General features: G+C 54.2%; 1 protein-coding gene across 1 annotated transcript in view; it reads left to right on the plus strand.

The window, feature by feature from the left end:
* Positions 1-24,559, plus strand: part of ONECUT2 (one cut homeobox 2) — a 42,844-nt gene extending 18,285 nt beyond the window's left edge. Inside the window, exon 2 of the mRNA XM_004601999.3 lies at positions 23,597-24,559. Within this exon, the coding sequence (XP_004602056.2) occupies positions 23,597-23,883 (287 nt within the window). The 3' untranslated portion in view covers positions 23,884-24,559. The remainder of the gene's footprint in view (positions 1-23,596) is intronic.
* The last annotated feature ends 214 nt before the right edge of the window (positions 24,560-24,773 follow it).

Consider the following 24,773-nt stretch of genomic DNA (forward strand, 5'->3'; position numbering starts at 1 on the left):
TTGAGGTCTGTTTAAAATTAAATTGTAAAATATTTTTGAGTTCCATTGGGCGGATAACTTGGTTTAGCGGGATTCATTCTGCATACATATGAAATGGCAGCCTATGAATCAATACCCAGCATCTAGCCTTCCAGTGGCTGTGAAGAAATCACACCCTTTGTAGGGGGAGAGAGAGTCTCGGCTTATTCACGACCGCCTGTCCCCGATGACTGGATCTGTTTACCCAGTGATTCCACAGAAGCACTCGCCTCCCGGTGCCACGGCTGGAGAAGCTGGGCACTTCGGCTGAGGTGTGTTGTGAACGGAAGTTGTCCTTTTGTGCGTGGCTTAGCTGGAATTCCGGGCTCCTCTTTACAGGCACATCATCCAGCTTCCTTTCGGGGTTCCCACTTAAGTCTTTTTTTTTTTGGCTTTTGGGTCACACCTGGCGATGCACAGGGGTCACTCCTGGCGCATGCACTCAGGAATTATTCCTGGCGGTGCTCAGGGGACCATATGGGATGCTGGGAATCGAACCCAGGTCAGCCTCGTGCAAGGCAAACGCCCTACCCGCTGTGCTATCACTCCAGGCCCTCTCACTTAAGTCTTATCTGCACAGGCGAGGGGACAATAACCCTTACAGGGGTTGAAAGCAAGTAGGGTGGGCTGACCGTGGATTCTTCCCCGAGAGAAGATGTGGCTGGGAGACACAGGAGCAAGCTCTCCTCCCGGCAGCCCTGCCTGCCCTCCTTCTGGAGATCAGGAAAACAGACTCTCTTCCTCTGTTGGCAGGAGACCTGGGTGGAGAATCTGCACTCCACAAGCACCGCTTTTCTATTCTTTGTTGGATTTTTTTTGTTGTTGGATTTTTGTGTGGGGGCCACGCCCAGCTGGGCTCAGAGCTTAACTCCTGGCTCTGCATTCAGGGATTGCTCCTGGCTGTGCTCAGGAGACCATGGGTGTGCCAGAGATTGAACCCGGGTCAACCGCGTGCAAGGTTAGTACCCTATTCACCATACTATCTCCCCGGTCCCTCTATTCATTTGAAAAAAAAAAAATAGTCCCTGGCCACTTCAGATTTCATGAGAATCCTCAACATTTATCTTGTTTCTTTTTTGTCCATGCAGGTAGCCATAATAGTAAAGATTTGATACCTTTGGGCCATAAAACAACAGCGAGGCCGGAAGTCCAAGACCAGGGCGAGTGTGGTGGGGCTCAGGCCCTCTTCCGTATGGTGGAGGGCCTTAGTTCTCTCCAGAGTCTTGTATCTGAAAGACAAATTCTGTTCCTCAGCGTTCCCCTTACCCACTTCCTGAAGACCCACCTGCTGCTACAAGCACCTTTGGGAATTTCAGTCTTTGAAATTTGGGCGTCACAGACATTCAGTTTGTAACAAACCGGTCATCAGATATAGTGAGCTCCCGAGAGAGGCCAGTGATCGCGAGCCGCAAGGAACAGAGGCACCTGGACGCCCAGAGCAGCTGGTGCAGACGGAACAGTTGCTCACTTAGCTGCTGGGGGCCGTTCGCTCGTAGCGTGTTCTGTCACCTCCTGTGCCTGAGCCAGAGGTTGGCCATGTGTTGCTCACTGTCCCCAGAGTGTGGGTAGTCAGAATTGTGGGCCAGAGGAGAGCCCAGAGGGCTGGCGTGAAGCTTTGTAGGCAGGCCCAGGCTCAGGTCCCCAAGTCAGGAGGGACCCCTGAGCATAGCCAGGTGTGGCTCATACCTCCTCCAAGCATAATCATAACTTTTTTTTTTTTTTTTGCTTTTTGGATCACACTTGGCGATGCACAGGGGTTACTCCTGGCTCTGCACTCAGGAATTACCCCTGGCGGTGCTCAGGGAACCATATGGGGTGCTGGGAATCGAACCCAGGTAGGCCGCGTGCAAGGCAAACGCCCTACCCGCTGTGCTATTGCTCCAGCTCCAATCATAACTTTTAAAAAAGGGCATTGTTCGTGTTGTTACTAAAAGCCTGAGCTGTCGGCCTAAACCGTCAAAGTGGCTCTAAGCTGCACCATTCCCCTAGCTCTGTGGCCTTGGACAGGCCCTGGACTTGGACGCCCTCAGTGGCCCTCTCTCTTACAGGGGGTAGGGTTAGGGTCCATGTCACCCAGTCCAGGGGGAGTTTAAGTGACTCCAGCTGAGCCTCTTGGCCCTTCGTCTCCTGCCGTTTCACACAGACGCATCAGGAGCACCATTTCTAGGTGTTCTCAGAGCTGGACGCAGTGACTGAGGAGTGTCCCTGGATTCCACATCAGCCCCAGGATCTGCTGGTGGCCACTGGTCAGGCGTGCAGCTGGGCTTTTCACCCCCAGCCCGCTCTCGTAACTCGGGCACTGCCCTGAGAAGTCTGCTCAGCTTCATTCAGTCTCCCGGCCGAGTCCCTCCTCCTGCGTCAACTGTGCCGAGACGTCGTCCATCCTGCGGGCGCTCTCCGCTGGACAGAATGAGGCCAGTTGACGTGGAAAGTTGCAACTTGGGCCCCCAAGGCACCAGCAGGTCGGCCAGTTTGGGGGCTTCTCAGAGGCGGTGTCCCGCTGGTTGGGAGGCTGGAGGCGCTAAGGAGCGCCGTGTCCTGGTGAGGCTCTGGTTCCGGCTTGCGTTCCCACCACCATCTCCAAACCCATCCACTGTCGGTGCTCTGGGGCTCTCCTCAGACTCCCTGAAGGCTCCTGTCCCGGTTCACACCTCCCTCTTTGTTCCTGAGGCCAGGAGCCTGAGCAAGAAGTGAGAGAAAATCCCCAGGTGCCTGCCCGTTCCTTCTGAGGTCGCAGCGTACCTGCCAGTCGGGGTCAGGTGCCGAAGGCGGGGGCCTCTGCCTCCTCAAGTCTATTTAAACAGTCCCTCGGATCCCTCCCTGACCCCAAATTACTCCCAGGCATTAATTGTCCTAGTGGTTTCCTGGCCACATTATTTTATATTCATTAGTGTTTTCATGAAAAATTATAACACTAATTAGAACGGCTTCCAGTTAATTCACTGGGTGATTCATTACTCTCTCCCCTCTTGGTGCTCTGCATGTGGTCATCCTGGAGAAAGCAGCCAAGGGGTAATTGCAGCTCTATTCCCTGAGTGATCGCCTAATGCCATTAGTTCTGATCCACAGGCCCAGCTTGGGCAGTGCTGGTGGGGTCTGGTTACAGCTGCACCAGGTCCCTTGCCCGCGCTGGCGGGAGAGGGCAGCCTGCAGCGAGGCCCTGACCTCTGCTGGACAGGGCAGAGCAGGGGGAGCATCAGCTTGGGGAGAGAAAGGGGTGGAGGAGAGGGAGGGAAGCACCCCTGCCATCTCTTCCCCACCCCGGAGCCTCTGGCAAGGACCGGGGGTGTCTGGCAACATTGGCTCTGAGAACGTTTTCTGGGAAAGGAGATCCGTTCTCCATGGTTTAGCAGCCATCTAGCCAAGCCCTGATGAGACTCTAGAAACCCTTTTATCTCTCCAGGCTCTTCAGTCCAGTTCTGTTCATAGCGTTTATTTGACCTCATACCTCGGGATGAGGCCATACCAACCCATCAGCCAACAGAACACACACACAGGTAGTAACAGGTGTCGGAGGTGGAGAAATTAGAACCCTCCTGCGAGGTGATGGGAGGAAGGAAAAGTGATCCCGCTGCCATGGGAAGGAAGATGCAGCTGCTCCAAAGGTTGAACGGAGGATGACCTGGGGAGGGTGGAAGAGTAGGGGTCAGGCGCTTGCCTTGTGTGCAGCTGACCCCGGGCCCATCCCTAGCACTCCATAGTCCCTTGAGCACTGCCTGTATGCCCCTTCGGAGACCCCACCCAAATAACTGTAATACTTCTGGTAATACCTCCAGTGGTAGAAATCGGGGTCAAAAAAGAGAGATTTGTACATCTGTGATTGTAGCAATATTATTTTATAATAGTCAAGAAGGTGGAAGAGATTCAAATGCCCATCAATGAATGACTAAACAAAATATGATACAGACATGAAACGGGACATTATTCATCCTTTAAAAGAAAAGAGATCCCCAGGCATGCCGTAGCATGGATGAACCTCAGTTGAGGATTTTATGCCCAATGGAGTTATCTAGTCACCCCCAAAACATGTACAGGTACCTGCAATGGCCGAGACCTAGAAACAAGAGGTAGGAAGGTGGTTGTCAGATGCCGGGGGCAGGGGTTGCGAGGGGCTTTAGTGGGTATAGAGTTTCCTGTTTTACCCAGTACCAAAGTTCTGGAGATTGAGTTCATGTTAATGCTCACACACTTTGTACAGCTGAAGTGAATGCTTGAAACTGGTAAGATGGCAATATATATATTCTGTGAACCTCAAATTTTTTTCGTTGAAGATTATCAATGTGGGGGCTGGAGCGATAGTACAGCGGGTACATTTTGCCTTGCACGTGGTTGACCCGGGTTTCATTCCCAGCATCCCATATGGTCCCCTGAGCACTGCCAGGAGTAATTCCTGAATGCAAAGCCAGAAGTAACTCCTGAGCATCGCCGGGTATGACCCAAAAGGAAAAAAAAAAAGATTACCAATACAGGGGAGCAAGGACTGGTCAGATTGGTACAGGGGTTAAGGCTCTTACTGAAATTTCCTTTGATGGGGCCAAATTAATCTGTTGTTTTACTTTAATGTTTTGCTTCTTGGACTATTTTAAACCATGTCTATCTTTCCTCTTAAGAATTTTCTTTTTCTAGAGAGGTGATGGGGCTGGAGCGATAGCACAGCAGTAGGGCTTTCGCCTTTCACGTGGCCGACCCCTGTTTGATTCCTCTGCCCCTCTCGGAGAGACCGGCAAGCTACCGAGAGTATCGTGCCCACATGGCAGAGCCTGGCAAGCTACCCATGGTGTATTCAATATGCCAAAAACAGTAACAATAAGTCTCACAATGAGAGACGTTACTGGTGCCCGCTCGAGCAAATCGATGAGCAACAGGATGACAGTGACAGAGAGGCGATAGATTTACGGCGTAATTGAGAGAGAAGTATGGTTGTTTTCCATCCACCTCCCTTCTACCCTCACACACGAATAAGCTCCCCACGTTCAACTCGACTCGCCAGAGAAGCGTCTCTCGTTGGCCTTGCAGGCATGGGTCTGTACTGACACGCCATGATGCCCCAAACCACTGTTGATTAGTGTTGTTACTAGTGTCGCCCAGCCTGTGAGTTCAGACAAATGTACACTGACTTGGACTTTCCGTATCATAAAAAAATGGTACCTGGGGCTGGAGTGATAGCACAGCAGGTAGGGCGTTTGCCTTGCACGCAGCCGACCCGGGTTCAAATCCCCGGCATCCCATATGGTCCCCCAAGCACTGCCAGGAGTAATTTCTGAGTGCAAAGCCAGGAGTAACCCCTGAGCATTGCTGGGTGTGACCCAAAAAGCAAAAAAAAAAAAATGGTACCCTCGACCCTCTCCCCGCCCCCCACCCCCCAAAATTCTCTGTGCTCTTAATTGTTCGTCTCCTCAGCCTGCTTCCCCTGGCTCTCTGCTGAAGCAGAGAGCCACTGGATCTCTGCTCTCTCTTAGGTTTTGTCTCTTCCAGAGTGCCGTGTACGTGTGGCTCTACGTAGGTAGCCACTTCGTACTGGCCTCTTGCACTCGGTGACACGCACCTGAGCTTCCTCCATGTCACTTCCTTCTAGTGATGAGCAGGAGTCTGTCATCTCGATATACCGTAGCTTGTCCATTCACCCACTGGGCACCACAGCTGCTTGTGGGTTTGGGCAGTTATGAAAAACATCTGCTGTGAAAATCCATGTGTGATGTGTAAATACATTTTCCACTCTTTTGGGTAAACACCAACGAGGCAAGTTGTTGACTTAGAGAAGAGAATTTTTTTCTTGCAACAAACTGGCAAACTGTCTTCAGCGTGCACGGACCAGGCTAGGTATGAGGATTCGTGTTGCTTTCATCCTTATCAGCATGTGGCATAATGCATGGTCCAGATGTTGGCCCTTATATCTATCACTGTATCACTGTATCAGTGTCGTCCCGTTGCTCATTGATTTGCTCGAGGAGGCGCCAGTAACGTCTCCATTTGTTCCTGTTGCATTCAGGGTCGGGGCATGAGGCCCATTATTGTTACTGTTTTTGGCATATCGAATACACCACGGGTAGCTTGCCAGGCTCTGCCATGCAAGATTCTCCTTATATATATTTTTTTATGTTTTTTTTAATTTTAATTTTTTAATTGATTCATCGTGAAATGCATAGTTACAAAGATGTACATGATCAGGGTTCAGTCGTACAATGATCCAGCACCCATCCTTCCACCAGTGTCCATTTCCCACCACCAGTGACCCCAGTTTCCCTCCCGCCACCCCTCCCCCACAGCCTGCCTCTCTAACTCTATGGTAGGCCCTTTCCTTCACTCACGCTCTCTCTGTCTCTGTCTCTGTCTCTGTCTCTGTCTCTCTCTTTCTCTCTGTTGGCCCTTTTAATGTGTGTGTCATCATGTCTCAGTTTCACTTTAATTTGCCTTTTCCTGACAACATAGCCTGTGGGACGTCTTTTCATATGCATATTTGACACGCTCTCTCTCTTTTTTTTCTTTTTGGGTCACACCCGGCGATGCACAGGGGTTACTCCTGGCTCTGCACTCAGGAATTCCTCCTGGCGGTGCCCAGGAGACCATATGGGATGCTGGGAATTGAACCTGGGTTGGCCAGGTGCAAGGCAAATGCCCTACCCGCTGTGCCATCACTCCAGCCCCTTGACACTCTCTCTTGAATTCCTTGGTGAGGTGTCTGTGAACTTTCCTTTTTATTCTTCTTCTTGTTATTGTTTGGGGGGCCACTCCTGGCAGTGCTCGGGGGATACTCGCAGACTGGTGCTTGGGGGTCACTCTTGGTAGTTCTCAGGGGAACATGCAGTGCTCGGTGTAAAGTACCTGGGGTACTGGCATGCAAAGTGCATGCTTAGACCACTGAGCTGTCCCCTCAGCTCCTTTGCCTTACTATGTTTTTGGTCCATATCCAGTATTGGTCAGGGCTTACTCCTGGCTCTGTGCTCAGGAATCACTCCTGGTAGGGCTCAGGGGACCCTATGTGGTGCCGGTGCCAGGGATTGAACCCAGGTCAGCCGTGTGCAAGGCAAGCCCCTACCCACTGTATTATTGCTCTGGCCCCCTTCTCAACCCCATTTTAAAATTAGGGTGTTATCTTGTTACTGAGTTTTAGGATTTCCTTGTGTATTTTTTTTTTTTGCTTTTTGGGTCACACCCGGCGATGCTCAGGGGTTACTCCTGGCTCTGCACTCAGGAATTACCCCTGGCGGTGCTCAGGGGACCATATGGGATGCTGGGAATCGAACCCATGTCGGCCGCGTGCAAGGCAAACGCCCTACCCGCTGTGCTATCACTCCAGCCCCTCCTTGTGTATTTTGAATAGTATTTTTTCATTACAGTTGTCTTTCACAAATAGTTTATCAAGTTTGTGGTTTATTATGTCATTTTCTCGATAGTGTCTATTGCGGAGCAGATGTTATTTATTGTTGGGGGGTGTTTTTTCGGAGGTCACACTCAGGTGTGCTCAGGGCTTACTCCTGGTTCTGTGCTTGGAGATAACTCCTGCAGGCTCTGGACCAAATGGGGTGCCAGGGGTCGAAGCTGGACCTGCCACGTGCAAGACAAGTGCCTGGCCGCTGTGCTATCTCTGCAGCCCCGAGAATTGATACCTTGGCAATAATAAGCCTTCATACTCATGTGCATGGAATCTCTCCATTCCTTTCTCTGATGATTTTGCTCATCAGAATATTGATGTTTTCCTCCTAGAGATCTTAAAGGCATGCTGTTGTATTTGAGCCTATTTAATTTTTTTACTCTAATGTGTTATTGTAATTTTCATTTCAAATCCCTGTTTTTCACTGTTGGTATGCAGGAAAGTAATGGACTTTTTTTTTTTTTGCTTTTTGGGTCACATCCAGCGATGCTCAGGGGTTGCTCCTGGCTCTGCACTCAGGAATTACTCCTAGCTGTGCTCCGGGGACCATATGGGGTGCCAGGGATCAAACCTGGGTCGACTGCGTGCAAGGCAAACACCCTGCCCGCTGTACTATCACTCCGGCCCCAGTAATGGACTTTTGGCTCTTAATCAGAATCATTGTTTTCTCTGAAGGAAATAGATTCTCTTTCTTGCCCATATTTCTTGTCCTTTGATACAGAATCACTTGCCATAATCAATTCTTAGTTCCAGGAGGTTTTTCTGCTTAGTTCCTTTGGATGGTCAACATAGATGATCATATTATCTGTGAATAAACTTTTACAACTTCCTTCTCAGTCTTTTTATACCTTCCATTTCCTTTTTTTTTAAGTACCATTTTACTCACTGTGGTTCACAGTGAGACCATGAGAGGGTCTCAGGCACACGACAGTCTGACTCCACACCCCCACCGCTGTCTCCTGCTTCCCCCACCCAAGATTCCCTCTCCCATCCCTGTCCCCTCATAGTTTTAAGCTCAGTGTTGTAGATAAGCTTACAGATTCTGTTGCTTTGGGCCAGTTGCTGTCCCTTTCTGTGCTTCTTTATACCCCACGTGTGTGACCGTCCATCTCCTCCCTGCCGACTGCACTCAGCCTGATACCCACGAGCTCTATCCCACACAGTGGCAAGTTGCGTGATTTTATCTTTTTGTACAGTCAAATAGTATTCCACAATGTATATGTATCCTAGTTTGTTCATCCTGTCACTTGGTCTTGGACCTTGGCTTGTTTCCAGAGGCTGGCTGCTGTAACAGTGCTGCAGTGACCAGCATTACAGGCACATGTTGTGTTACTTTTTAAAATCCCACCAGCAGCATCAACTCCCCCCCAACTGGTGTCCCCAGTTCCCTCCCACCCCAGCCTGCCCCCCTTGACAGCACATTTTCACATCTGCTTCTTGTAACGTGGGGCTCCTCCTGACAGCGTGGGTGGCTCTGAACCTCAGCTCTACCCTGCCGGTCTGCCGGGCCCTGAGCCTCCCCCTGACTCCCCCGTCCCTCTCTTCCGATCAACCCCCTCGGCGTCTTTCCTTCCGAACTTCTCATCCCTGTGCTCCAGGGCCGGGTGGTCTGGGCATCCCCACTCTGAGACGGGGCGTTTCCACTTCCTGCCGCTCTGTAGAGCACAGGTCAGTGGAGTGACCTGTGCCTGTCCCTCTGACGCCCTTGGCGAGACACCCTCCATCCCGGCTGCAGTGAAGTGCGTGATTTCATCCTCCCTTTCCCTTCATCATATTCCACGGTGTCTCCATGCCACCTTTCGTCCCGCACTCACCTGTTGTCGGACACCTGGGTGGATCCCGTACCCTGGCTGTTGTGGGAGTGCTATGATGAGCATCCTGTGCATGTGTCCTTTTGAATGTTTTTGTGTCCTGGCAGTACATTGCTGGGTCATAGAGGAACCCTGTTAATACTGGTTTTTTTTGGGGGGGGCGGGGGGGAGAAACACAGTGGTGCTCAGGTCTTACTCCTGGAATCTGCACTCAGGAATCATTCCTTCTTTTTTTTTTCTTTTTGCGTCACACCCGGTGATACTCAGGGGTTACTCCTGGCTCATTCACTCACAAATTACTCCTGGCGGTGCTCAGGGGACCATATGGGATGCTGGGGATGAAAGCTGGGTTGGCCGCATGCAAGGCAAATGCCCCGCCCACTGTGCTATCACTCCAGCCCCATCAGGAATCATTCCTGATGGGACTCAGCCATATGGAGTGTCAGGGATCAAACCCAGGTGGGCTGCGTGCTAGGCAAGCCCCCTACCTCTCGACTCTCACTCTGGCCCCATATTCTTGCCTTTTTGAGTAATTTCTTCCATTTTCCATAGAGGCTGGAACTGACACTGACTGTGAGTGACCGTACCCACTTGACAGTGTACTCGCCAACACTGGCCGGTTTCCAGTCTTCTCGATACCGGCCATTCTCGCTGGCGTGAGATGATCAGAAAATAGACACAAGACCACAAGGCCAGCTTTTGAAAAGCTCGGTCTCGTGAAGCGAAACACGTGTGCAGGGAGTGCATAAACTGTCCGTGGACACTCACAGAGCTCCTGTGAGGCGTGTGAAGATTCCGCCTTGCAGAGGCCTTTCCCCTTCCTGTGTCCAGACTCCCTCCCTAAACCACAGCCGTGGACACCGGCTGCTGTGATAGTCACCTCTCGGCTCTGTTTCTTAGTTCTGGACGCTCAAGTTTATGTCTCATCACGATCATCTCCTTTTTCAGCTTTTTTTTTTAATTTCATATAGACTCAGCGGTTGCTTAGTGTGTCTGGCTTTTTTCTTTCTTTTAAGAATATTTTCTCCATCGGGGCTGGAGAGATAGCACAGCAGGTAGGGCATTTGCCTTGCACGCGGCCCACCCGGGTTCGAATCCCAGCATCCCATATGGTCCCCTGTTCACTGCCAGGAGTAATTCCTGAGTGCAGAGCCAGGAGTAACCCCTGTGCATCGCCAGGTGTGACCCAAAAAGCAAAAAAAAAAAAAAAAAGAATATTTTCTCCATCTTGTTATCTTCCTTCCTTCCTTCCTTCCTTCCTTCCTTCCTTCCTTCTTCCTTCCTTTCTTTTCATCTTTCTTTCTTTTCTTTTCCTTCCTTTCTTCCTTCCTTTCTTCCTTTCTTTCTTTCTTTCTTTCTTTCTTTCTTCCTTTCTTCCTTTCTTTATTCCTTCTTTTGCCACACCTGACGGTGCTCAGGGATTACTCCTGGCTCTGCAGCTCAGAAACCCTGGAGGTGCTTGGGGGAACTATATGGGATGTTGGGGATCTAACCCAGATCGGCTGCATTCGAGGCCAACGCCCGACCCACCGTACTATCTCTCCAGCCCTTCACATTTTCTTCCAGGCTCTTTCCTCCTCCTCCCTTACCTTACTCATTTCTCAAGTGGCGTGCGACTCCTAGAGAGTTCTTCTCTGCTTCTCTCTTGTTGGGTATTGGGTGTTGTTGGGGGTTGTTCCTGCTCCAAGGACCCTTTTTGCGTCATAGTATGATGACAGATGCCTTTGATATCTCCTTAAGATCCCTCCAGCCGAATTTGCTCTGATTTGCACACCGTGTCCTCTTGTGCTGTTTCCTGTGGTTTCCTTTGCTCTGTTCATTCATCCTCTGTGGGCCGGGGTCGGTCAGGTCTGCTGGGTGGGTGGGGCGCTGGGGGGGGCTGCACTTTCCTCCCAGCTGCCTTAAACCAGGTGCTTCCGCTGCCCAGCCCTGCGTTGAGTCAGCCCGTGGCGTCGGACTCCCACGCTCTGAAAGCTTCATCCCCGCGTCCACTCCAGTCTGCAGGGCAGCGGGCCTCCAGACCACCCCCGCCGGCCCCCTGGCCCACCGGGCGCATTCTTGGAAACTGCTGCTGCAGGTGCAGGTTGATCTTTCCTCCCCGTGTCCCTCTTCCCCGGACACCCCCCCCAGCCCGGGTTCGAGCGAGTTGAGCTCCAGTTCTCAGTTCAGCTGACTGGAGCAAGGGGGCAGCCCCTTGCCACCCGCCGGGCAGGGCAGGGCAAGTGGTGGCCCCGGGATCAGAACATTTGGGCTGTTGGAGATGGGAAGGCGTGTGCCCCGAAGCCCTGATCGTCAGCTGGGCAACTCTGACCTTTGAGTGCAGGTGTCCGAGCGTGCCGGGAAGGAAAGTGAGGTGCTGCCCTCCATTAGCCAGGTGCCCACGGCCGCACTCAGAACTGCCCTTGTCTCCAAGCCGAGTGGCCCCGGGGCATTTGCGCCACGCATGAGGAAAAAAAGGTCCCTGAATGCGAAGGGAATGGCCCTGGGGTCTAGGGGCCCTGTCACTGCCCGTCATGTCCCTTCCCAGAGGTGGCACCAGAGAGAAAAGCCCAGAAAGGCCCAGAGAGATCCATCGGGAGCTATGGTTCCTGCCCTACGCACAGCTGACCCTAGCGCCATCCCCGGCACCACAGAGGGTCCCCCTCGCCCATCAGGAGTGATCCCCGAGCACAGGGCCGGGCGTCAGCACCGAGCACTGCTGGGTGAGGCCCCCAAACCCAAAACAATAAACAAATAAAATGTAAAAAAAAGTGAAAGACTGGGCCCTCCCCGGGAGCACTGCTGGCGGGAAGCTGAGGCTGGGAGCAGCATTGCTGCTGGAACACCACATGTCCAAAGCCCAACTGTGACTAGCTTGGTTGGTCACGGCGCTTTGATGAAATACCATTCAAAACCAGGAAAGGAGAGCAATGGAACGTGGGCATGTGACCCTGTGGACGTGGGGTCATGGTGCTCTGCCCTTGGAGCCTGTCCTTGTCTGGGCAGGGACTGGCTGGAACAGGGTGCGAGCCTGTGTGCTTCGGACCCCGGGTTCCCTCCCCAGTCCAATCCCACCCCTTAAAGTCAGAGATTAGACTCGGGAGTCCCTTGAGTGCTGCCATGCTAGGGGTCGGCGCCTTTGCCAGGTCCCCTGGAGCATCTGCGGTTAGAAACCCCTTTCTCGGGGCTGGAGCCATAGCACAGCAGGCAGGGCATTTGCCTTACACGTGGCCGACCCGGGTTCGATTCCCAGCATCCCATGGTCCCCTGAGCACAGGCAGGAGTAATTCCTGAGTACAGAGCCAGGAGTAAGCCCTGTGCATCGCCAGGTGTGACTCAAGAAGAAAAGAAGAAAGAAAGAAAGAGAGAAAGAAAGAGAAAGAAAGAAAGAAAGAAAGAAAGAAAGAAAGAAAGAAAGAAAGAAAGAAAGAAAGAAAGAAAGAAAGAAAGAAAGAAAGATGCTTCTCGAGGCTCCAACCCCCTTTTGCTTTCAGAGTTTCCGAAGGAGAGTCGGAGAGAAGGTGCAGAGCCCTGACAGGGGGCCCGGGGCCCTTGGGAGGGACAGGGGCAGGCCCCCAGGGGAGCCGCCTTGGCAGGTTCGAACCCCCTAAGCACCTCCGTTCCTGGGCCCTGTGGTGACGGCGTCTCTGTGGGCACTGAGCGGGGGCCGCCTGCCTGCCGCTCACTGACCATGGAGGGGGTCACTGTGCCACTCAGCCCCCAGGGAAAGCAGAGGCAGGGTCGAGGGAGCAGAGGAGAAAGGTGCGTGGGAGCAGGGGCCCCTCGGGCAAGCCGGCACCTGCCCCCTCCTCCTCTCTCCCCCTTCCTTCTTGCTCCCAGCCACCCCCACCCCCACCCCAGAATGCCCGATCTGCTGGTCAGCAGCTGTCCCTGACCTGCGGGAGCAGCCCGGGCGTCCAGGAGAATGTGCCAAATGGACGCGAGGTTTTCGGGGCCAGGGCCCTGCCTGCACTCCCGGGCAGAGGCGCCGAGGCTCGCAGGAGCCGAGTCCATTTGCAAGGTCCGGCCTCCCTGTCTCTGCCCCGGGCCTCCTAATGGCCTGTGGGTTAGGACGCTGCCCCCGAGCCCCGCCCGAGCAGGTCAGCCCAGGGCCGGGGGAGGCCACTTCCGCCCAGAGACAAGAGCCCTTCCGAGGCCCGGCTGCCCGCGAGAGGTTTTGGTTTTGTTTTTAAGATTTTTCTTTTTTAATTGAATCACTGTGAGCTAGACCCTTACACGGCTGTTCATGGTTAGGTTTCAGTCCCAGAGTGTTCCGACCCCCGTCCCTCCACCAGTGAGCATTTCCCAGCACCAGTGTCCCCAGGTTCCCACCCACCTCCCACCCCCTGCCTGTCTCTGCGGCAGGCGCTTTTCCTCTCTGTCTCTGTCTCAGAGACACCGTCACCACAGGGCCCAGGAACGGAGGTGCTTAGGGGGTTCGAACCTGCCAAGGCGGCTCCCCTGGGGGCCTGCCCCTGTCCCTCCCAAGGGCCCCGGGCCCCCTGTCAGGGCTCTGCACCTTCTCTCCGACTCTCCTTCGGAAACTCTGAAAGCAAAAGGGGGTTGGAGCCTCGAGAAGCATCTTTCTTTCTTTCTTTCTTTCTTTCTTTCTTTCTTTCTTTCTTTCTTTCTTTCTTTCTTTCTTTCTTTTTCTCTCTCTCTTTCTTTCTTTCTTTCTTTCTTTCTTTCTTTCTTTCTTTCTTTCTTTCTTTCTTTCTTTCTTTCTTTCTTTCTTTCCTTCCCTCCCTCCCTTCCTCCCTTCCTCCCTTCCTCCCTTTCTTTCTTTCTTTCTTTCTTTCTTTCTTTCTTTCTTTCTTTCTTTCTTTCTTTCTTTCTTTCTTTCTTTTCTTCTCTTTCTTTTGGGGTCACACCCGGTGATGCACAGGGCTTACTCCTGGCTCTGCACTCAGAAATTACTCCTGGCAGTGCTCATGGGACCATGGGATGCTGGGAATTGAACCCAGGTCGGCCACGTGCAAGGCAAATGCCCTACCTGCTGTGCTATGGCTCCAGCCCCGAGAAGGGGGTTTCTAACCGCAGATGCTCCAGGGGACCTGGCAAAGGTGCCGACCCCTAGCATGGCATCACTCAAGGGACTCCCGACTCTCTGTCTCTGTCTGTCTGTCTGTCTGTCTGTCTGTCTGTCTGTCTGTCTCTCTCTCTCTCTCTCTCTCTCTCTCTCTCTCTCTCACTCGCTCGCTTTGTGTTTGCAATACAGATAGATTGTGTGGGAGAGAAGGTAGGTAAGGGTAGGTAAGGTAGAGAAGGGAGCAGTATGGCAACCATTGTTGGAAACGATCACACTCAACAAGAACTGTGTTAAAGTGGGGAAGGGGATAGACACGCCGCCTGGGAGAGTGACAGAAACCAGGACGCTGCCCCCGAAACCAGGTCCACAGAAACCAGGTCCACGGTGGACTCAGGGCACCAGGCTGGGCACCAGCGCCCGAGACTGCTGGTCTCCAAGCCTTGGAGGGCAGCAGCTCATCGGGGGGGGGGGGGATGTGCCAAGTGTCCGTCTCCCCCGGCAGCCCAGCCTCCCACAGTGAGATGTAGCACCCCGCCCCGACACCCTCAAGCTCGAGTGCTCCCCTCTCCCCCGAACCCCTCCACGGCCTGCAGCCGAGCACCTGCACCTCCCTGTCCCTTTGCCGGCCTGAGGTGGGGGGTGGGAGTCAGCTGACTCCGTGGCCCTCAAAAACCCGAGAGACCCTCGTCATGGGTGACTGATCGTTGCAGCGTGCTCCAGCCCCTGGCTGGTTCACTGTGCCCGGAAGGTCGCTCCCTCTGCTTTACACTGACCCCTGGCGCAGGAAGCCGGGCTCAGTGAGGGACCCAGCTCCCCCCCGCCATGTTTGGTGGTCAAGTCTCTGGGCTCGCCGATGTGCCCCTCATGCCGTCCTTCCGCACCCCCTCCCCAACAACAGCCCTGCAGGATGGCGTTGGATGGTTCAGGGAAAGTATTTACTGCAGCGGGAAGCAGGGCCGTGCATTATTTATCACGGGCTAACAATACCAGCCTGTGTGGGATGTATTTGGCCATAAATTAGTGATGCGAGGAAACACGGGTCGTCCAGGACCTCTTAGGATCTCTGACACGTCTGTGAAGATGTGAGATCTGAGAGGACCGGCAACCAGACAGCCGCCCCGCGCGCACAGCACAGCCATTAGCCGTCGGTCGGCCATTAGCCCCCTGTCCCGTCCACCCCCCGCGAGCCACTCAGCTGCCACTGGACACGTCCTGGGAAGTGGGATCACAGATTCCTGACGTTGCCCTTGAGACGTCTTCTGTCGTCTGGTTTCTCCATGAAGGGCTTACGGACAGGGGGCGTGCACGCCCGGGGCCAGCTCCCCTGCCCGGCCGTGGGGACTCTGACCCAGGTCCCCACTTCCGGCTGAGGCTTCTCAGCTCGGGCTGGTCTGTGGATGCAATGGTGCCTGTGGGGAGCAGCTCTGGTGCCCCCCATGTCGCAGGGTGGGCTGGGCAGGAGGAGAATTTGGACCGTTTTTTGCAGGGAGCTCATCTCAGTGTCTCCCCGCCCAGCCCCCCCGGCATGGGGCGGCTATGCCCATCTGGGCCCCCTCCCTGAGATGGATTCCTCCTGCCCTCTGCCCTCACAGCCGCTCCTGCCGCCTTCTCTCCTTCCTACAGGGGCACTGCCTGGTTTTCGTTGTTGTGTTTATTTGAAGGTTTGGGGCCACACCCATTCGTGCTCAGGGATCGCCCTGTCAGTGCTCAGGGGACTTTGTGTGTTGCGAGGAATCGAACCCAGGTCGGGCGCGTGCAAGGCAGGTGCCCTCTGGGTCGGTTTTAAAGGAGCTTTTGCCTGCGCGGAAGTGGAGGACAGGCCAGCCGGCCGGATTCAAGCCTTCGGCTGTCCCCATTGAAGCTCTGGCAGGAGGGGTCCTCAGCGGCCTGCAGGGGCTGGGCAGCAGTCTGGGCAGATTGGGTCCCCTCTGCCCATTTTGGGGTGGGGAGGGACCCTTGGGATGGTCCTGATGCTGCCCTCGGGTGTTTGCTCACGGGCAGGAAGTCTCCTCCTGCCGCACCTCCTCAGCAAGAGCGTGTGGGAGGGCGTGTGCCAGGGCCGTGGCGAGGGAAGAGTTGGGAAGAAGCCGCTTTCCCAGGACTCGGTGCACAGGATGGGGGAGAGGTGGCGGTGGAGGCTGCGGGACCAGAAAGAGCAGGACAGAGGAGGGAGAGGGAGGAGACGGGCCGGGGATTGGGCTTGGCTGGCAAGCACGAGCTTCATCTGCAGGCGGCCCGGACTCGAGCCCAGCGCCACAGACTCCCTGAGCACTGCCAGGGCCCCCGCCCCCAGCACAGAGCAGCCCCGTGAGCCCTGGCGGGGTGGCCCCAAACCAAAGGTGCAGAGTGGAGCGGAGGCGGGAGAGCGCGTGTGACCGCCCAGGGTCAGCCTTGCGGGCAGGAGAACCAGCCAGAGGAGGCCTTTCCCGCCCCCTCTTGCCGCTCCCCTGCTGTCACCCGCGCCTCTCCCCCCCCAGGGGTGCCTGGAGGCGAGTGATGCCCCGGGCTGAAGACTTGAACCCCCGAAGCATCCAGTCTGGGAGGCCAGGCCCCGAAAGAGGGGGACCCCTAGCCGCCTGCGAGGAGCCCCAGCTTCCCAGACGGGCCTGCCGGGCAGGGCAGGGCAGCGCCACTAAGACGGGCTCAGCCTCCCGGCCTCGAGTCTGGGCACGTCAGTGGACGTGGGGCAGGTGGAGGAAGAGTCCATCCCGGGGCCCAGAGGCAGGCCTGTATTCGGTGGGGGGGACCCGGCCCAAACTTGGGAGGGGGTGAGGGGCAGGCTGAATGGCAGAGCTAGTCCTGCACTTCCGGGGCTGGCGTGAAATTCTGGGGCTGGCATGAGCTTCCGGGCCAACCTGCACTTGCAGGGTGTAGGGGCCAGGGGGTGCCCGTGCCTTTGCACCTCCAGGGGCCAGCCACCACCTGCCAAGAGTAGGTCCAAGGCCCTGCAGGGCCCGCAGACACCCAGGGGAAGCCTGATTGGCTGGGCGCTGGGGGCGGGGCAGAAGAGGGGGCAAGGGGCAGTGGGGAGGGGCGGGTTCTCTGGTGCCCACACTCAGGAGCTGTCCCCACCCGTTTCAGACAGAGAGGGAGACACGGGTGGCGGGAGGGACGGTCACGTGGCGTTCCCGGCCTGGCCTCAGAGCTCCTCTTTCTAAGTCGCCCCCGAGACCCCTCAGGCTCTGTCTCTCCAGGACCCTGGTGCCTTGGCCAGTCAGTGGTGGGCTCTGTCTGTCTGTCTGTCTGTCTGTCTGTCTGTCTGTCTGCTGGGCCCAGCTCACCAGGAGGGGCAGCCAAGCCCCGTTAGAGACACACAGATGACTCCTCCGGCGCATTGCCCGGAGCCCTGAGAACCGGGCTCGCCAAACGCTGTGGCCCGCACAGGGATGGCTTCCCCGTGAGAGGAGGGGCAGCAGGGGTAGCTGGGCACTCAGCCCCCCACCCCAACTTATTGCGCAACCAGCACCCAGCACCCAGCCATGAGCCTGCTTTTTTTTTTTTCACACCCTGCGTTGCACAGGGGTTACTCCTGGCTCTGCACTCAGGAATCACTCCTGGCGGTGCTTGGGGGACCATATGGGATGCTGGGACTCGAACCCGGGTCGGCCGCGTGCAAGGCAAATGCCCTCCCTGCTGTGCTATCGCTCCAGCCCTCCGTGCGCCCGCTTTGCTCCTCGCAGCAGTGGCCCCAGGGGACAGAACACGCCTGGCGGAGCTGATACCTGGAGAGCCACGTCCACACGGGACCACGGTGCGCCGGTCTCTCACGCGTGTTCCTGGGTTGCAGGGAGCCAGCTGGCCTGCTCCAAGCTGTTTAGACACGGGGAGTTGACTGGGGAGTGGGATGTTTCGACAGCCCCCCTCCCCGACCGCTGTCACGGTGCCCGTGGGAATGGCTGGCCTCACTCCTCGCTTCTGAGCGGTTCTGAGGCGCACGGGCCCGGCCCAGCTTCCGGGCCTCCTTTGATCTGTCCCAGCCTTCCACAGCAGACATCTTCCGTCTTGTTTTGTTCTCCTTCAGCTCCTGCCCAGCTGCTCGTGTGCATGTCTCGGTACCTCCCGAGGGCAGAGGGCGTGCAAAGAAATGAAGTGAATACTTATCACCAAAAAAGAAATGTGGGCTAGGGGCGAGGTCCGCCGCGGCCAGCGCTCGGGGCTCTGGTGCGTGCACCCGTGGGCTCATCCCTTTGACTCGTGGGCTTGCCGTGCACTGGCAGAGGATGGAGCGTCCCTTTGAATGTGCTGGTGTGGGGTCCGGGGGTCTGAATGCCGCTGGGAACAGAGGCAGTCGATTGATCTGTTCTTTCTCTGCAGTTTGCTGAACACTGAGCCTTGAACGTTTTTCTCTAAAAGTGTGTGCATGTGTGTGTGTGTGTGTGTGTGTGTGTGTGAGAGAGAGAGAGAGAGAGAGAGAGAGAGACAGACAGACAGACAGACAGACAGACAGACAGAGACAGAGAGACAGAGAAAGAGAAAGAGACAGGGATCAAAATCAAGAACCATCTGAGGGTAGGGCATTTGCCTTGTGGCTGACCTGGGTTCGATTCCCAGCATCCCATATGGTCCCCTGAGTGCCGCCAGGAGTGGTTCCTGAGCACATGAGCCAGGAGTAACCCCTGTGCAATGCCGGGTGTGACCCAAAAAGTTAAAAAAAAAATCTGTTACTAAAATACAGAAATCCAAAACTATACTGCTGCTAGTGCAGCCTCCTGACTTCATATCTCTTCATTCTCAGCAATGGAAAACAAATCACCAAATGCTTTCTTTTCAGCAGATCGACTTTAGGGGGGAGAAACTCCAAATCAATAATAGTGAATTTTTTTTGTTTAAATATTGAATGTAATCAAAGTAAAGTGAAAGTAAAGTGAAATTTACCAGTTACACATGCGGGGTGGGGGGCTGGGGAGGTGGGGGGAAGGGGGGAGGTATATCCTGATTCTTGGTGGTGGAATATGTGCACTGGTGAAGGGATGGGTGTTTGAGCATTGTATAACTGAGACTAAAACCTGAACGCTTTGTAACTTTCCACATGGTGAATTAATAAAAGGATTAAAAAAATAAATTAAAAAAAATCTGAGATGCACCGGCCGTAGCTGTCTGGACATCCTGTGAGAAGCACGTGGCAGGCATTCTCTGAGCTCTAGCCAAGGGCAGGATGAAATTTGAGGGCAGAGTCCACATGCTTTACCTGTAGGAAGTCTGGGTTCCTTTCCTGGTGTCACATCGTTCCCTGGCACTGTCCAAAAAAATACAAAAAGAAAGAAGAATCGAGGGCTGGGCGGTTAATCCAAAGGAATGTGAGTTGGCAGAGGACCTCAGCCAGGGTTGGTAAAAGATTCTGACTCAGGTTTAGTTGATAGGTGATAAGCAGGTCCCACCGTAACTTCAAGAATCTCCCCATAGAATATATCCCAGGGTACAAAAAAGCATAATAGAAATGACATCTGCACCTGTATGTTCATTGTAGCACTGTTCAAAATAGTCAGAATCTGGAAACAACCTGAGTGCCCAAGAACAGACAACTGGCTAACAGACAACTTTGGTACATCTACTCAAGGGAATACTATGCAGCTGTTAAGAAAGATGAAGTTATGAAATTTGCTTATAAATAGATTATCATGGAGAGTATCATGCTAAGTAAAATGAGTCAGAAAGAGAGAGACAGACATAGAAGGACTGCACTCATTTGTGGAATATAAAATAACATAATGTGAGATAGTCACAAGGGCCAGGAAAATTGCTCCGTAGTTGGAAGCTAGCCTCATGAGCTGGGGAGAAGGCAGCTGGGATAGAGAAGGGATCACTAAGTCATTGATGGTTGGAGGAATCATTCTGGGTGGGAGATGTGTACCGAAAGTAGATAAAGGACCAAACGTGACAGCCTCTCAGTACCTGTATTACAAACCATAATGCCCAAAAGTAGAGAGAGAGAGTATGGGGGAAACTGTCTGCCATGGAGGCAGGGTGAGGGTTGGAAAGGGGGGGGTATACTGGGGACATTGGTGGTGGAGAATTTGCACTGGTGGAGGGATGGGTGCTTGATCATTGTATGACTGAAACTCAGACATTAAATTTTTGTAACTATCTCACAGTGATTCAATAAAATAAATAAATAAAATGTAAAAAATAAACATGAAAATTAAAAAAAAAGAGTCCCCACCTACAGGCAGGGGACCTGGGGGCTGGGGCAGGGACAGGAGCTGCCTGGGAAGTTTGTGTGTGCATATGTGTGTATTGTCTAATGTGTGTATCTGTATATGTGTGTATTTGTATGTATGTGTTAATGTGTATTTGTATGTGAGTATATTTGTGTAAGTGTGTGACATGTCTATTTGTACATGAGTGTATTTGTATATGTGTGTGATATGTGTGTAAGTTATGTGTGTATGTTATGTATTTGTGTGTCTGTAAGCGTAATGTGTTTATGTGTGTGACGTGTCTAATTCTTTACGTTGTAATGTGTATACTGTGGTGGTGGTGGTGGTGGCAGGAGGGTGTCCAGGCACACTGCCCCATGGCCCAGACAGGCCTGAGGCAGCCTGTCATGTCCCGTGTCCCAGAGCCCTGCCCCAGAGTCTCTGGGGGGGGGGGGAGGGCTGAGAGGCACCAGGCACAGAGAATCCTTTGGCCAAGGCCCGGGGGAGGCTTAGACAAAGAGGCAGAGGCTCTGCAGCCGACTTGTAACCCCCCACCCCTCTGAGTCTCCAGGGCTGTTTGTCGTCTTACTTTCTCTTTCCACAAAGGTCACGCCTGATGGCTTGCTGGTCGCCGGCCCTGGGGACAGGGGACCAGACTTGGGGCCTCACAGCATGGCACAGGCACGGCCCGGTGTATGTCATGTCGGGAAATGAAACCGAGTCCGCCTGTGTGCCTGTCTCGGGGTCCTTGTAAGCCCCCGCTGGCAGGGGCCGCGTCTCCAGACCTGAGCCTCGGGCCGGTCGGTCGTACAGAGGGGCACGAGCGGGCGTCGAGAATCCTGGAGGGGATGGCGCCTCTGCGGGGTGTGTGTGGGGGGGGTGGTTCAGGCACGTCTGGCCGCAGAGAACGTCTCTGCTGTCGGGGAGCAGGTTCCTGAGAGCAGCACAGAGCCAGGGTGCCTGGGAGAAGCGCAGGGGGGCCGAGACACACAGCAGAGCAGGCTGCAGACCCAGGGCTCAGCAGGGAAGGGATCTTCCCCCCCAGGGGGCGTGCAAGGAGGCCATGTGCCCCTCCCCTCTGAGCGCCCCCTGCCAGGGACCCGCATCTCCCCTCCTCCCCCCTCCACCCTCCCCCGACCCAAAGCCCAGACCGCCCAAGAGAGTGGGTGTTAGATGGAAATGAATTGTTTGGGGTCGGGTGGGTGTACATACAGTGTTTTGGAGGGGCTAGGGTAGCTTTGACTTTCTTTTTTTTTGGTTTTTGGGTCACACCCGGTGATGCACAGGGGTTACTCCTGGTTCTGTACTCAGGAATTACTCCTGGCGGTGCTCGGGGGACCATTTGGGATGCTGGGATTTGAACCCGGGTCGGCCGCTTGCAAGGCAAACGCCCTACCCGCTGTGCTATCGCTCCAGCCCCAGCTTTGACTTTCTTCAGACAAGAAGAGGAAAAGTCAGGAGAGTTCCACAAGGCTAACCCAGCGCCCCTCCCCCTCCTCAGGGCTCCCCCTTTTCTGCCCTTCGCCTTGGCTCATGATGTGTCACTGATTTCAGGAGTGTTTCTTTGGGGTTTGGGCTTGGGTTTGGAGCCACACTCTGCAGTGCTCAGGGGTTACTCCTGACTCTGCACTCAGGGTTCACGCCTGGCAGATTCGGGGGACCCTATGTGATACCGGGGATTGAAATTGGATCGGCTTCTTGCAAGGCAAGTGCCTTATCCCTGTGCTATCACTCTGGCCTGGGAGTGTGTCCTTGTGACAGGAGGATGACCTTGGCTGTGGGCACGTGACACACCTGAGATCTCTTCAGTGAGTGAGGTGGGTCCGCAGGGCGCGGCCTTGGTTGGCACCCTGTCAGTCCACACACATTGGGCTGCACCCCCTCATGATGCTCTTCTCTCAAGAACCTGCAAAGAAATGCCCTGACCCAGGGCTCCCCAGGGACACTTCCTGGCCGGGCGCTGGAGAAGCCTTCGGAAGCCAGCAGCCTTGGGGAGGGCGGTCCAGCAGTCAGCCAGTGGGAGGAACGCTCCGCCCTGGGCGACCCCCAGGTCTGCTGTACAGCTGCTGAAGGCCCCAGGGTCCAGTGATGTCTTGCAGTGACCTTGGCACTGTTCTCACTGACACTCGGCTACTTTTCCATGCACCATATTATTCATCCCTCGTCAGACACTTTCCCTGCTGTCGCCCGAAGCTGAGACTGCAGACACCAGTGGACGGGTCTGAGCCCCCCCCTTCTCCATAGTCATTACTGTCCATGCTTCTGCCACCCTCAGCCCTGCCCTTTGCTTTCTCTTGCGTGTGTGGGGGAGGGGAGGGTCCCACCTGGTGGGCTCAGGGGACCATTCAGTGCTGGGAAGTGAAGCCAGGCCTTCCCCGTGCAGTGCGTGACCTCAGCCCGTGAGCCTTCTCCCCAGCCCGTGGCCCTCGGCTTGTGCCGACTTCACTTCATACTGGTCAGATTAGATGCCTTTTTTTTTTTTTTTTGCTTTTTTGTGTCACACCCAGCGATGCTCAGAGGTTACTCCTGGCTTTGCACTCAGGAATTGCTCCTGGCAGTGCTTGGGGGACCATATGGGATGCCGGGGATCAAACCCGGGTCGGCCGCGTGCAAGGCAAACGCCCTACCCGCTGTGCTATCACTCCGGCCCCTAGATGCCTTTTTTTTTTTTTTTAAATAAAAATCCCAAAAAAGCCCCAAGGAAGATTTTTTGGGTTTGGGGTCGAGATGATACTGTCCCTCCGTCACATCTGATTCATTCCGTTCCGAATCCTGCAAGTTCTACGGGCAGAAGTGTTGATGTTGAAAAATCCCACACCTTTCCCCGCTTGATCTCAGAACGTAATTTCAGCTCTGCTGATAACAATTCTAGAAGGTGAATGGAAAACAAAACAAAAAAAAAAGCTGGCCTGATTCCCCCCTCACCTTCCCCACTTGCAAAGGCCCTGATTTCACAGAGAAAGTCTGTGAAGGGCGCATTGGGAGGATACGTGTGGATAAGGAGAGGAGAGGGGGGCTGCCTCAGACACCAGCAGGGCAGAGTGGCCCATCTCCCCTCCCCGTCTCCCGCCGGTCTTCCATCACCAGCAGCGAGCAGGGCAGCCGGGTATCGACAGCAGGGCCGCTTGCACAGTAAAGCTTAACGGTTTACATCCCTTTGTACGGCTCTGTCGATGCTCCCCCTGGATCAGCTCCTGGGTGCCTCTGCTCCCCCACGTGCTAACGCGCCTCCTTCTCTGTTCCCTTCCAGCCTGCAAACGCAAGGAGCAAGAACCAAACAAAGACAGGAACAATTCCCAGAAGAAATCCCGCCTGGTGTTCACCGACCTCCAGCGCCGAACACTCTTCGCCATCTTCAAGGAGAACAAGCGTCCGTCCAAAGAGATGCAAATCACCATTTCCCAGCAACTGGGCCTGGAGCTCACCACGGTCAGCAACTTCTTCATGAATGCCCGGCGCCGCAGCCTGGAGAAGTGGCAGGACGACCTGAGCACGGGCGGCTCCTCGTCCACCTCCAGCACGTGTACCAAAGCGTGACGCTCGCTCGGACTCTCCCTGGGGCACACGGCACCCTCCCCGGACGGTCGGCAGGTACCAGAAGGAAACATCAAGGGGGAAAGAGACGCCGGATGCGGAGCTGGGGCCCTTCACTGGTGATCTGAAAGCACAATTCTCTTGAAAAGAAACTTCTAGCTGTAATCATAGGCCAGGTGTTCCTGTTTTCCTTTTCAATGGCTACGGAGTCCACGTGCAAGCTGAAAACGCATCTCTCTGAACCGGACATTGTCCTCTGAGCACGCTGAGCACCCCAGAAACCCAAATGAGGCCTTCCTGGAGCAAGTTCATGTCAGCGTCGTGCCAGCCAAGCCAGTGTCATCAATCTCACCCCGGGGCCATCAGACTCTTGAAGTCGGGTCGAGGCGGGGAACTGGGCCCGTCCAAGATCACTCGAGTTTGGGCCTCCAAGATGCTACCGTAGAGAAGAATCTAGCAACAAGAATGACCTCGTTTGCTTTCCAAGCGCTTAGCCTCATATTCCACAGTCCGCCCAAATTCACAGCCATAACATTGAAAAACATCAGAGATGATAATTACTGAGCACAAATTTAAATATGGGAATTAAAAAAAAAATCCAAGGACCTGTTTTTCCAACTCAGGCATCTTTTCATTGAATGATTTAGAAAGCTTTAAGTTGATCCAGTTGACAATTTTCTTTTCCTTACCTCCTGGAAATCTCACGTGGTCTTGGATCCATCCAATAATAATAATAATAATAATAATAATAATAATAATTAATAATAATAAGTTCCCTTGAGCTCAAAGTATCAAGCACAACGAAGAAAAACAGCAAGGAAGGAAGGTTCTGGATTTGCCACTTCTGGATTTTCAAGACGCCAATTGTGAAGTCATTAGGGAATCGATGGTAT

This window comes from Sorex araneus, chromosome 2 (genome assembly GCF_027595985.1).
Source record: "Sorex araneus isolate mSorAra2 chromosome 2, mSorAra2.pri, whole genome shotgun sequence".
NCBI classification, from domain to species: Eukaryota; Metazoa; Chordata; class Mammalia; order Eulipotyphla; family Soricidae; genus Sorex; species Sorex araneus.